Source organism: Pieris napi, chromosome 8, assembly GCF_905475465.1.
Source record: "Pieris napi chromosome 8, ilPieNapi1.2, whole genome shotgun sequence".
Lineage (NCBI taxonomy): Eukaryota > Metazoa > Arthropoda > Insecta > Lepidoptera > Pieridae > Pieris > Pieris napi.
In genome coordinates, this window is record NC_062241.1 from 3,748,618 (window position 1) to 3,762,729 (window position 14,112).

A 14,112-nucleotide genomic window follows, 5' to 3' on the forward strand; every position below is an offset into this window, starting at 1 on the left:
ATATGGCACATTATGATTTATAAATTATATTTGTCCCATTTCATGTAAATCCTTCTGTTCCATCCTTCCTTTTCTAAAACAATTACGAAAATCGACTCGACATTCTTAGGCACATTACAGAAATAACGAGTAAAAAACGGACGACATTATTGGTTTCTTATTACAGGACCTTTTTGTATATATATAATTCATAATTTGCTCTCAATACCTATAAATACATATTGCATCAAAATATTCTAGTTAGAACATGTTTTGGCAGCAAACTGTAAATATTTCTGTCCCACTTCTATCATAATAACGCCGAATTACTAACAATGAAATTTGAATTCCAGTATAAATTGCTGGAATTCATCAGTACGACCTGAATTAAATAAATCTAATTTGCCTTGTTATAACGCAATGAAATCCACAAAAGAATAACAGATTAACTTTTTAATTCTGCTTGTTTTGTATTTACTAAAGGTGATTTTGAAAGATATACCAATGAAAAATAATATGTCTAAGTTAATTTAATCAGAAATGACCGGAATTCAGATTGTTGCTTTTAACAACAAAACTTTTTTAGTGAGCCCCTATTTCTACTTTTTAGTTAGTTATTATAGGAGCAAAGCGGACGGGTAGTAGGGTATTCAATACTAGTATACTATAACGAGATGTGGTTTAAGTTAGAAGCGATTGAAAAAATTCAGTATGGGGGCCATTATCTCTGAGTGTTATCTTTATATATATAATTCTTCTGTGAGTGTGTATGTCACTGAACTTCTCTCAAACGACTGGACCGATTTTGATGAAATTTTTTGTGTGTGTTCAAGGGGATCTGGGAATGGTTTAGATTCACAAATCAGCCCGCCAAATGGCGCTGCAATCGGTACTTTCATACTTTGCTTTACTAATCGCTTGAAATATCATGCAGGACAACGTCTGTCGGGTCCACTAGTAATAATTCTATAATAATATATTTCTATCAAGACATTTATGTCATACTGTTTTCCCGTTTCCTACATATAAAATGCAACAAAAAATAGAAGCGTTAGCAGGAAACGAATCGAGAAAAAGATCTATAAACAGAGTCAGTTGTAAAAAGCTGGAGGAGGCCTTTACCCGTGAAGGGGTTCCGATCGATGGTACTGAGGGTAGCCAGGATATAGGATAACAATTTAAAAAAAGTATATATAAAATAATCTAAGCGGTATATTATAATTTGCCATGATTGGAAATAAAACGGGCTATATTATTATTATTACATATAATATGTGAAACAATATATTAGCTATTATAGCTATTGTATTTATCAATTTTAATCATAGAACACATTAAATTAAATAAGCTTTTATCTGTTTAATATATTGTAGGATCGAACTATACCGAAAAGTTAATACCAAACTTGATCCGTATATTGTGAGTAATTTAACTCATCCCGGAACCTAACCCACATTATTCATGATCAAACAGTGATTTGCATATTTTCATTTTCCGCATTAGCACTTAGGAAAACCCTTTGCGATGATTATGTTAAAAAAATATATGATTTTGTCATTTCAAAACATAATCGTTAGGTGACTAGGTGGCAGTTTTTATTATCGAGGTGTTTTTTAATTAACCTCTTAATATAAATCTGGACTTTGTGATACTCTTTGTTTCGTATTCTTTTTGTTGAGGTGTATTATGACAGAATCGAAATTGAACATTCAGCACACGGTGGGTATGCTAGTCGAATGAAAAATTTCTTTCTTCTGCCAGTCAATTTCTCGCCTTGAATTTTGCATATAATTATGAGCTGCAAGCCAGCCGTATAGATGTCGACGCAAAACGTGGCCGAGGTATGCAACTTTCCGTGTTTTAACATTCTGAATTCGGTCAAAAAATTCGTGTCGTCCCTATATTACTCATTTGAAAAATTATAAATATACTAACTTAAATACGAACATTATATAATACGTAATTAATACATTGGGAGTAAAATTATTATATAATGTTGTTATGTAAAGGAGTTTCTCAAATCGACTCACTGGTGTGTGTTTTCTTTTAGTTAAATAAATATAAATTTTTCACTTAATATCTGTTAGTTTGAACCAGAATTTATAGTAAGACAGAAAACCAAGTGAAATAATAACGTTGACAACTTTCCGATAATGTGAAGTGAGAATCTTGAGAAGTAAGCAGCTTTACTTAGTAAGTTAAAAATAAATTTTAGCTATTTTCATAATTTTTACCACAAAATTTGATTAGTTTGGGCGAATGAAGGTGCTTTTACTTGACATGGTTTTAAAAAATTATATTCACTTTTGTACCTCTCTGTATATATCTTAGAATTAGAAAGAATACTATAATTATATTAAAATAATAAATTATCCAGAGATCCAATATTTTAATATAAATTACTAGGCGTTCAATCCTACCTTAGCTTGGCTTGATATTTATTTATTAAACATGTAGTAGTTAAATATGTCACTGACTTTCTTATATATTGATGACTTCTCAAAAACTGTAATACATCATTGATCTACTGAATAGTTTCCGCAGCATACGCGATACAGTGATTGTATTGTTATGTTACCTCGGCTTATCAAAGTTTTCATACGGACCTTTTACTTTTTGAAAATATTCATAATTTTATTATACATATTGAACAATTTAAACGGTGATTTAATTTTCAAATATTACCAGCCATATGGCATCTATACGAGTCGATCAAATTTTTCATAACTGAATTTTTTCGTAACCACAACGCAGGTTAAATTTAAATAACACATAAATTCTTTACTTTAATATGTTACAATAAGTTTCACTCTACAGAATATTCAACAGAACGTTCTAATGAAAACACAGTTTATTTTTCATTCGAGTTGTTACAGTAATTAAATATCTCTCCAGCTTAACCCTGTGATTTTCCGTGCTTAAATATTCATGAAAGTTCTTTTGAGGACTCACGGAGCGGAATTTATGATTATATATAACATTCCTGATGTTTCATTACATTTTTGTAATGATTATGTTTGATACTACATTGTAATGTATTTTAATGTGGTCACAAGTTTAGCACACACCTACGCAAGTACACCGCGGGACAAAGCTAACATAATACAAAAACACAAAAGTACAGTTACCTTTTGTGTATTTAATTCCAATTACCCAATTCTTAATTTTATAGACTTTATTTTATTCCGTTTGCAGTAAACTCTTGGACTGTGGGGGTGCACAGGCGCTTATTAAAGATTTCTGTTGGCGCCTGGTAGATAGTACCGGTGACCACAGAGCTGGTGCTTTCCTGGCTCAACGAATAAGCTCGCTCCCTCGCAATACAGGGAGGAAATGCTGCTAGCGTTAAAGGTACACTGCCACAGGTGCCAAACTTTTTGTTTTAATTTTCTTTTTAATTATTTTTATTATTACTTTGTAGGTTAAGAAAATTGTCAATACATATTATACATAAGTAGCATGAATAAATAAATGAGATATTTTATAAATTTTAAAGATCTTGAATTCGCTATGATAAAATTATGATAGTACAAGTATCAAAACAACTATTATTACCTACTATTACGAGATAGTGTTTAGTCCTTAATATGTCCGATATTTAAAAAAAATGGTTTTCTTCGTTTATTTTTATTCGTTCTGACGAATAAAATGTCTGTTAGACGTTTAATTCTTATATATATTGTGTTTAAATTACCCAGCGTCGGCATTGCTATCTCAGTAAATCCTGATAGATGACAATTCGGGTATTGATGATAGTGCTATTTTTAGAATTATCGAGAGATGGGTAGGGACTATAAGCTTTGTATGTGGCCTTTTCATAGCGGGCATATGTCTGGGACACATTATTATATATCTACAAGTATAATAACTATGTTCGAGAATGTATATTTTATTAAAATTCGTAATACAAATAAACATTTATTATTGTTTTGCAGTTTATTTTAGCCTCTTTTTTTTAATACTTTACTCAGCTTTTTGATATATGGCCGTTTGGTTCATTGTTCTCTTGTAAGCAAAGGAGTGTTAATTAAACCGTCCGCGTCGTGTGCTTCTTTTAAGTTTTAACGATACGCGACAGTGAACGGTGCTTCGTTAATTAAGTTTTTTTGGGCTCATTAAATACTGTCTCTAACGTCCATTTTTTTTTAACGTGTATTATTTGTTTTTTTATTGAATAATAACTATGGTTATTAATTCCTAACCGCTACACGGCTCTGGCTGCTTCGGTTAGAGCGACACATTCACATTCAAAAATCGAGCTGTGTGTGCCTTGAGATAGGTGTATGTTGAGATCAAGAGAAAATATGCCAGCACCGGAGCCACGCCCTGTTTTTGAGCCATCGGTATATATGCGTAGCTCATGCAGGGTCACGTTCCTCTTCTCTCATTTGCACATGGTGTTTCCTGTTGAGTATGTGTTGATTAACGAATTAACGATCCTATCACATGGTGCGGCTATAAGAGGTTGATACTCTATCGCCCTGTTGAGAATCGCTGTGTGTGTGCTTTTTACCCCATAGATCCAGTTCAATAAGCCTGATGGCAGCTAGTGTTGCCTCCTGCTGTATGTGTAGTCCTAGGGGTACAATTTGCAGGGCAATCTCCATTGCTGCAGTTGGCATTGTTTTCATGCAACCGCTAGCAGCGGACAAGGCAAGCTTCTGGCAGCATCCAAGTGTTTTGTTGATCCATATAGATCATAACTAACATCAGGTTAAGTAATACCGCTGCCTCTCAGACTGCCCGAAGATTAGTTTGTAACGGTAACTCAAAATCTTTCGATCCAACATAAAGACCGTGTTGCTGTATGGTTGCGAAAGGTGTTCGTGAACCGCTGCCTTCCTCAAATCCTTGGAAGATTCTGGTCCGAGAGAATCTCTAATCATCAGGTATGGGAGCTGTGTGACAGGAGTATAAAATGCCGAAAGTGCAGGTGGGTGGGCCATACGCTCCAGAGGGAAAGTCACATTGTCAAGCAAGCCCTCGACTGGAATCCTCATGGCAAAAAGTAAAGTAAAGTAAAGTACCCTCTGCTCCACCTGGGGTTCATAGGACCTTAAGTCAAGTAAGTCATCATAATACATAGACAACGTCAATACATACAATACGTCCTTTACGTTAATTCTTAATGTAAAGGAAAGTAGGACTGTAAGGCATAAGCCTACATTGCGAAGGTGTGATTAATGTTCTTTCGTAGAACGGTAGTCATCGGTCCTATCGATATTCTAAGAATAGCCGAGCGAAGGTAGCCGAAAAATAAAATTAACCTATTTACCATATAAGTGAAAAAAAAATAGAATACAAGAACAGAGTGTATTCCCTTTATGTTATTATTATATACACTTTATATTAAATATCCTTATTAGTAAATTAGGTTAGAAATTAAATTACTTATTAGGCTATACCTATATCTGTTAAAAAACTGTAATTTAAACCAAATTATATTCGATTTCGTTGCTGTTAAGCGTTTTTTGAATTTTAATGGTAACTTTAAATAATGATGATTAGTCTCTATATAATATTATATGGGATAATTTGAAATTTCCGTTCAATAATTTCCACTTAAATGGCATTATGCGTTGTATGGTATTTTTTTATTTTTTACAAGACTTAAAAGTTTTATACCTATATGATATATATGTATTTTATTTATTATACAATTTTGCTTTTATTGTTTTATTATTTACTAGTATTAATATTTATTTAAGCAAATAATGTAATGTCATCTTATATTTCGCCTTCAGAACACTGAAAAACAAAACTTGTTATTAGAAATAGAACAGTCGACAATTGGAACTCAAGTTTATCAACAAACGTTCAAGAAGACTTGGCGAAAAGATTCTTGGAGTGCCTCAACAGACTCTTACCTAATAAAACTAAATTACTTTACAGTTGTCGACAGCTATAAACTTGTTTGAAAAGTTGTTATCGTTCAAAAAATAAAATATTGCTTCATCCGACCATATTGTAATTTATTAGTTTAGTCATGAAAAAATAAGGGTGGCAAATAAATCGTAGTTTTTTATTTACATCTTAAATTAAAACTTCCTTAGGGTGCATCCACATCTGGCGAATATGCCGCGAATGTGCAGCTCGCGAGCAGTTTGAGAGCTGCGCGCGTGCATTTTTTTTCGTGCCCGCGCGCAGTACGCTCGCAACCAAAGCGCCGTACGCGATCAGTGCGCGAGCGGCGCGCTAGCAGCTCGCGTCTTCCTTCGGCCCACGCCAGTAAACGTAAGGACGAGAATTGAGTGCGCGCAGATCGCGCACGCCTTATACGAGCCTTGCATGAGTTGCGCTAAAGAGGCACACAAAACCATTGCCGTGACTGCACGCGCGCAAACGGCTGCACATTCGCCAGGTGTGGACGCACCCTTAGACACACCGCAAACCTTAAGAAACAAATGAGGTCAAATTGTACCCGACGTTTTCAGAGAAAAGGCATTCATTTTTAGTGCGGCTCAATACACATAGTGAGACAACAGTTGCGAAGTTCGTGGGATGTAAAAAATGTGTGGAAAAGATAATGTCTGGCATTATTTACTATAGTGAATAAATAGAGACTTTCTTCTCTGACCTTACCTGTTACAGAAACATAGAATAATCTACAAAATTATAATATTTTAGTTACCATTGTTATAGTCATTTCGTCTGACATATGCCTTGAGCTATTGAAGCTTTATCCTTCTTTAGATTTACCCCAAGATTCGAGACAGTACAATACGTTTTAGACATACGAATCATACCCTAAATCTTATCATTAAGTTCCTACGTATCGTGGACATACAATTTTAATTTATATTGTGCGTGATAAGCGTCATCAATCACTGAAAAAGTTAAAGTCATTGAAGTAAGTTTTAATCGCTTTACGGCCAAAATTAATAATGTATCCTCAATCTATGATTATAACCAATCTTGGACTGATTCATATCTAAAGACCGATCTCCAATCTGCATGCCAATAAACATTTCTGCTATCCGATTGTTTCTTTGACAAAAGATTGACAGCAATCTTTTGCGTGATCCTTCCCTCTCGACCGCGTTTCGTTCAATGCAATATGTTGTGTTCAAGCATACCAAAAGTTTGCTGTTTTTGGAACGAAATAAAATAAGTAAGACTTAGGGTCTGTTTCACAATGTATGGATAAAGTAGCAAATAGCTATGCAACGTTTTGTTTGTTTTTTGTTACGAACAAATAAAGTTACAAAATTCTATAGAAAAACATAGAACCTTAACCTTTTTGTTGGTCATTTAATATTACTTGTAACGAAACGGGCTGTCATGTCATATTGAGTATTTTAGTACATATTATTACAAATATACATTTTCTCTGAGTAGTTTGTGTATGTTGTTTTTGTGATTCGAGGTTGGTTCTTTAACTTAAAAAAATGTCTACGCAAAAACGTGAAAGAAGCGTCAATTTCAGCCGGGAAGAAGTTGACCTTCTAACTCGCTTGTTGCTGACCATAAAAATATATTAGAAAATAAAAAGAGTGACTCAGTCACCTGGCAGGAGAAAGAGCAGTGCTGGAAGACGCTGGAGGCGCTGTTTAATAGCACAAGTGGAGTAAACTTTCGCAGTGCTAAAGCTTAAAGAGGGCTACAAGAAAAAAGATGAAACATATCGTACAGGAGGTGGCCCTAGTGCTGCTACTCCTCTTACTCCCTGTCGAGGAAAAAGTCAAAGACATGATATTGTTGTCTGTCGAAGGAATTGAAAGTCAATTGAAAGGAAGAGCTACTAAATAAGAGAAAGCAATGGGCATTTGAAGAGGAAGAAAGAGAGCATAAAAGAGAATTATGGGCCATAGAAAAAATATATTGTTAAATAAATTAGAAAAATAATAGATTTTGTGCCTGGAGCGAGGATGTATTGTATTAAAAATTTGTATTTTTATTTAAATAAAAGCATTGAACTTTTATTTAATTTATCTCAAAAATGTTGTAATTTATAAAATATTATAGTAATAAAGCAAAATAATCACTTATAAGATTACTTCGCACACTTGCATTTCCCACGTTGTCAATTGCGCTTTGATCAATATCATCAGCTGGTTCATCTACTTGTTGCAGTAGTTCAAAATGTTCATCTCGCATATCAATAGCAATATTGTGCAACACTGCACATGCCACTATCACGGCTTGTACACGAGATACTTGAAGCAAAACCTTTTTTAACAAACCGATTTTGGGGAACCGATTTTTCCAAACACCATATTATGTCCTTTCCACCACATTTCTGCTTCGTATTTGAGATTCGTTATAAAGATGTTCTGCTGGAGTCTTGAGGTTTTGAAGTGGAGTTAGTAGGTAGTATCTATAGTAACAAATATTTTTGGTTGTAGCTAATATTTAAAAAAAGTTACAAAAGTTGATGAAAAGATGAAACCTGCAAGAAGTCATATATGATAGACATCACTTTGTGTAAAAGTGTCTCCAAAGCTTCTTTTGTTAACCTAAATCTAAATGTGAATTCGGCGTCATTCAGGCTCTGGATATAATTAATTATTATCTTCTTATTATGTCTTCGCACAGAAGTACGATGTCTTCTTCCAGCTTCAGAATTACTATCCCAATCGGATAATTGACTTTCATTTCCTTCGACAGACAACAATATCATGTCTTTGACTTTTTCCTCGATAGGGGGTAAGAGGAGTAGCAGCACTAGGGCCACCTCCTGTACGATATGTTTCATCTTTTTTCTTGTAGCCCTCTTTAAGCTTTAGCACTGCGAAAGTTTACCCCACTTGTGCTATTAAACAGCGCCTCCAGCGTCTTCCAGCACTGCTCTTTCTCCTGCCAGGTGACTGAGTCACTCTTTTTATTTTCTAATATATTTTTATGGTCAGCAACAAGCGAAGTTAGAAGGTCAACTTCTTCCCGGCTGAAATTGACGCTTCTTTCACGTTTTTGCGTAGACATTTTTTTAAGTTAAAGAACCAACCTCGAATCACAAAAACAACATACACAAACTACTCAGAGAAATTGTATATTTGTAATAATATGTACTAAAATACTCAATATGACATGACAGCCCGTTTCGTTACAAGTAATATTAAATGACCAACAAAAAGGTTAAGGTTCTATGTTTTTCTATAGAATTTTGTAACTTTATTTGTTCGTAACAAAAAACAAACAAAACGTTGCATATCTATTTGCTACTTTATCCATACATTGTGAAACAGACCCTAAGTCTTACTTATTTTATTTCGTTCCAAAAACAGCAAACTTTTGGTATGCTTGATCACAACATATTGCATTGAACGAAACGCGATCGAGAGGCAAGGATCACGCAAAAGATTGCTGTCAATCTTTTGTCAAATAAACAATCGGATAGCAGAAATGTTTATTGGCATGCAGATTGGAGATCGGTCTTTAGATATGAATCAGTCCAAGATTGGTTATAATCATAGATTGAGGATACATTGTTAATTTTGGCCGTTAAACTTCCAAATCACTATCACTAGAACTGGAAGATGACGAAGATGAATAAATTTTCCCAATGAAGTTCCCAATGAAATTTTCCCAAGTTAGGTCGCAATCCCAAACCCAAATCATACCAGTTTCACCGATAGCAATTCGAGATTGATTTGGCCAATCAAAGAAACTGTCAAAATGGACAGATAGGTTGTTGCCATGAGTAAACATTCATTTTCATACAGAGGGCAATCTTCAATCTCTTATCCGCCCTCTGAACGATTGGTTGAATAATTACATTGGTATCTCAGTCCAAGTATTGAATATTGGCATGCTTTTCTTTAGAAATGGATTGAATTGTTAGTCTATGACAGCTAAAATTGGATTGATATTGCATATTGGTTTTGGCCGTTAGACAGCACTAATATTGCATCCCAGTATATAATTTTAATTCGGCGTGACAATACTACATTTTAGAAGTTTAAGCGCTTGTGTATGCTAATTAATATAATTATTTGATAAAGTATATGAAGATAAATGCTTCAGTTATATCTCTTATAGGGGGCAGACACATGTCTATTTTTTGAAAGCTCAACACTTTTTTTTAAACGAAGAGAAGAATTACTTTTAAATTGTGTGTGAAGCGAGCAGTACACAAAAATAAAGTAGACGCCATATAATTTATCATAAAAACGATTAATAACACGCGTTTTTATGTTTAATAAATGTCCCTCGAGAACCTTTATATATTTTGATATTTTAGACTTCATAAATGGACCGTTTTAATGTTCCCTTTATAAGCTGATACTCGGCGTGATTAATTGGGTTTGTAAAGTATCTCTGAGCCTGGTAAAATTATTTTAAGTAATTTACCTGTAATGGTATTAAAATATTATCAAATTTTCGTTCAAATATGAAGCTCTGGAAAATATTTCGAGGGCCATGGCTGATTTATTTAAACTTAACAAATATCTTTAAAAAAGCAAAAATTGCTTTAATTAGTGACATGTTTGGAAACTAATAACAAATATGAAAAAGTGCGTGCGTACAAAGTACACATGTCAGCCCTGCGATTCTGTAACTCACTTCACGAACTCACACAGCGGTTTTCGCATCGGCGGTCTCTCTCAAATCAGTCGTGAAGCAGTCATTTTATGATTTGGCATTCTGATAAACAATAAAGTACAAGCTCCCACCTTTTCAGAATGCCAAATCATAAAATGACTGCTTCACGACAGATTTGAGAGAGACCGCCGATGCGAAAACCGCTGTGTGAGTTCGTGAAGTGAGTTACAGAATCGCAGGGCTGAAGTGAAACTTCTTTGTAAATTAATAGTTACTAAGGTAAAAGGCCCAATAGATGATCATGTACCAGTATATGATCACTCCCTGTATTTGTATATCTATATTCACACTGTTTACACACTGTATACGTGCTAATGAAAATCTGCGTTTACTGCACAAGAAATTATGCGACAGAATTGCCATCTAAAGTACTAATATGTAACTACTAAGCGAATAGCGTGTAGCTCTGTCAATCGGTCTCAATCGCTTTCTCGCTTTTGTTCGATAAAAACGCTGCAATTTTCGTGACGTTTCATCCGTAAAAATATTACCCTCATGCGCAAAGAAGTTTCACTTCAGTAAAAATGATCATAAATGTATATTTCTTCGTCGTTGTTCTTATATCAATTTAATTAAAGTGTCACGCAGTCGTCAATCAGTGTCGTGTTTAAGTGCCATTTTTGACATACCATTGGAAAACTGTAACTCAGTATATAAGAATCTATTAATGGTTCGTAAAAGTGAAAATAATGAGACATAAAATTGGTACAATACTGCGTTGTATCGCTATACTGAAAAGTGTAATCAAAGTAACAGTGATAACATACGAAACCAAGGTACTTATAATATTTTTTTCATTTAGAAAACTCATTGCATAAGCATAAGCCTGGCAATTTAAGCTAGCTTTTTTTTTAATTTCTAGTGAAGCATGATATCAGCTCGGAATTTTTTCTGCTCGATAATAATGGCGTCTGCTAAAAATCTCTATAATTAGTAACAAATTGTAACGAGCAAATAGTTTACCTTCCTAAAAAATTAAAATTTCGTGAATATTTATTTGGAACCTTATTGGCTCTCCACTCTTCTTTTATGTCTTTGTCCATTTAGTTTAAGTACTTAGAGGCACAGAGGCATTTAATAGATCGAGTATATTTTGGATTTTTTTCATTGACTTCTTTTCAAAAGAAAGTCAATTAAGCTGACAATTGTATTATTGTTTTTAGGTGTTTTCCCCGAAACAGTATTTTTCTAATAGTCGCATTTATAACTACTACTAGTATTAAAAAAAACTTGATTAGTTACTTAGTTTATGTTACCAAATTATATCTTTATAAATATTAATCTTTGATATAAAATTATTTCAAAACTTACCAAAAGATAGCAAAAGAAGATCGCTCACAGCCAAACTGAATAGATAGTAATTTGTGGCAGTGTGTAACCCGGGGTTGCGTATAATTACCACGCATAAACAAACATTGCCGATCACACCAGTTAAAAATATAACTACAAGCACTATACTGATAGGAATAATTTCTTTTAATGGCAGCCGCCGCGACCCCATAATCCACCATAACAATTCTTCTTCGCTGCAGTCGAAGTTCGACAAATTATTGCAGCGATTATAAAAGTCTTCCACTGTTTCATTTTGACGAAGAAAGTGGACGTCCATCACTGGATTTTATACATTTAATATTGATATATGTTATTTATTGATGATTCTACTTTACGTAGAATTCATTTTATCGGACGTAAAAGCGTGAGCCACACGTCTTCTTTGGACGCTTTTCCCGCGCGGACTGTTGTCTGAAACTAAAGTCTGAAACGCCATAGTGAAGAGTCCTGTGATTTCTATATTCACCTGAAACATTAATATCTTCCCTGACAGACTAAGCAAGCAATCAAAAAAACTTAAACTCATGATAATCTAGGATTATAACGAATTGTTAGCTCTGAGTTTGATTAAGTACCTATTAACACGCAATCTGCCTTTAATATATGATAAAAAATCGTACTGTAGTATTGCAAGCGTGTGTTGATAGTTGCCGGCAGAGCTGTTCATTCAAATCATATCCGATTAACGCGTTTGACGCGCTAAATGAAAAATGTGTTTTTTTTTAATTTTGGATTTTTATAATAGCAGTATAAAGATAATAGATAAAATCTTAGTGTTCTTTAAGATTATACCTTTTAAAGTAAGAATTATTAAGATCATATGCAATTAATTTAATCGTAATTGGATAGCAGAATTGATGAACTATTCAACTTAATTGCCAGCCACCTAAGGCAATAATTAGATGTTAGGGCTTAGATAAAGTCATGTATAGTTGCCACAAATTATAATAAATAAATGTAGGTAACAAATAATATGTCAAGAATAATGATGTCAATTATTCAATTAATACACTCGTATATGAAAATAAAAATATGTAAATTATCCATTAATTCATTGTTACGTCAGCCAGGGATGGATCTTATAAAAAATGTGATTATTCATTATAAGTACATTTGCATTACAATATGTATGATTTGGGAACCCTTTTAAGTAAAAAAATCCTACTGCTATTTGTGACGAAGGTAAAGATCCTGAGGAAGCCTGTCATGCCCGTATGTCAAATCCAAAATAAGTTTTGACCTACGGAAGTTATACCTAACGCTAAGGGTCTGTTTCACAATGTACGGATATGTTCCAAATTAGCTATTCATTGCTTATTGGTAGGATAAACACTATTGTTGCGTTTCACGAGCGTCACATAGCACTATTCCTCACATAAAGTACATCATGTGTCAAATAGCACAATTCATCTTCCAAATAATTTATGTGTTGGTATGGATAAAGCCATACATTGTGTGACCCTTAATCTCGGACGAGCCGTTTACAGTTTCACTTGAAAATTGAGCTACAGAAGGGTTCGTAACAGATGCGCGATTCAATTATTAAGTAATATTGTATATATTACTTATATTTTTATAATAGGTTTAAACTGAATTTTATTTAAATGTGAAACAATTATTGTTTCTGGAAGTGAAGTGAGTTGAGTCGCCACGTTATAAAAAAATCTACAGAAAACCCACAAACTAGTACCTACTTACCAGTACGTACATAATTCAAAATTCATTTAATCATATAGGTAACACATTTATGATCGTCAAAAAAAGAAATGTATATGAAATGCTTCTAACTTTACATTTACATAACGTCTGAGGGAAGAAATATTACCCAATTAAAACAACTTCCGAATTTTCTCTCGCCTTTCAGTCGAAATGGCAGCTTGCCTAACTTTGCGGTAGGTATAACATAAAATAGTCCTTGTACCAGTTATGAGACTCCGTACACACACTCACTCATTCACTAACATGCACCCAAACACTCATGCACACAGGCGTGTTAAAAAACCAAATAATAAAAAAAATGTAATAAAATTATATATTTTTATGGTATTTTACTATTAAGTTTGTTATAGAAGAGCTGGCACAGCTATTTCTTTAATTAAAAGGGTTCCCCAATAATTTTACACATTATAATGCCTTGTTGTCAAATGAATAAACATATTTTTATTTTATTTTATACGATAAAACTTTAGAATATCAAAACAACTGTATAATATTGTTTCTGAAATTCAGAAAAAAAAGGTCGCAATTTATACAGTACTA

General features: G+C 33.6%; 1 protein-coding gene across 1 annotated transcript in view; it reads right to left on the reverse strand.

The window, feature by feature from the left end:
* LOC125052026 (neuropeptides capa receptor-like) overlaps positions 1 to 12,407 on the reverse strand; it is a 33,883-nt gene extending 21,476 nt beyond the window's left edge. The window contains exon 1 of the mRNA XM_047652666.1: positions 11,833 to 12,407. Within this exon, the coding sequence (XP_047508622.1) occupies positions 11,833 to 12,130 (298 nt within the window). The 5' untranslated portion in view covers positions 12,131 to 12,407. The remainder of the gene's footprint in view (positions 1 to 11,832) is intronic.
* Between the last annotated feature and the right edge of the window lie 1,705 nt (positions 12,408 to 14,112).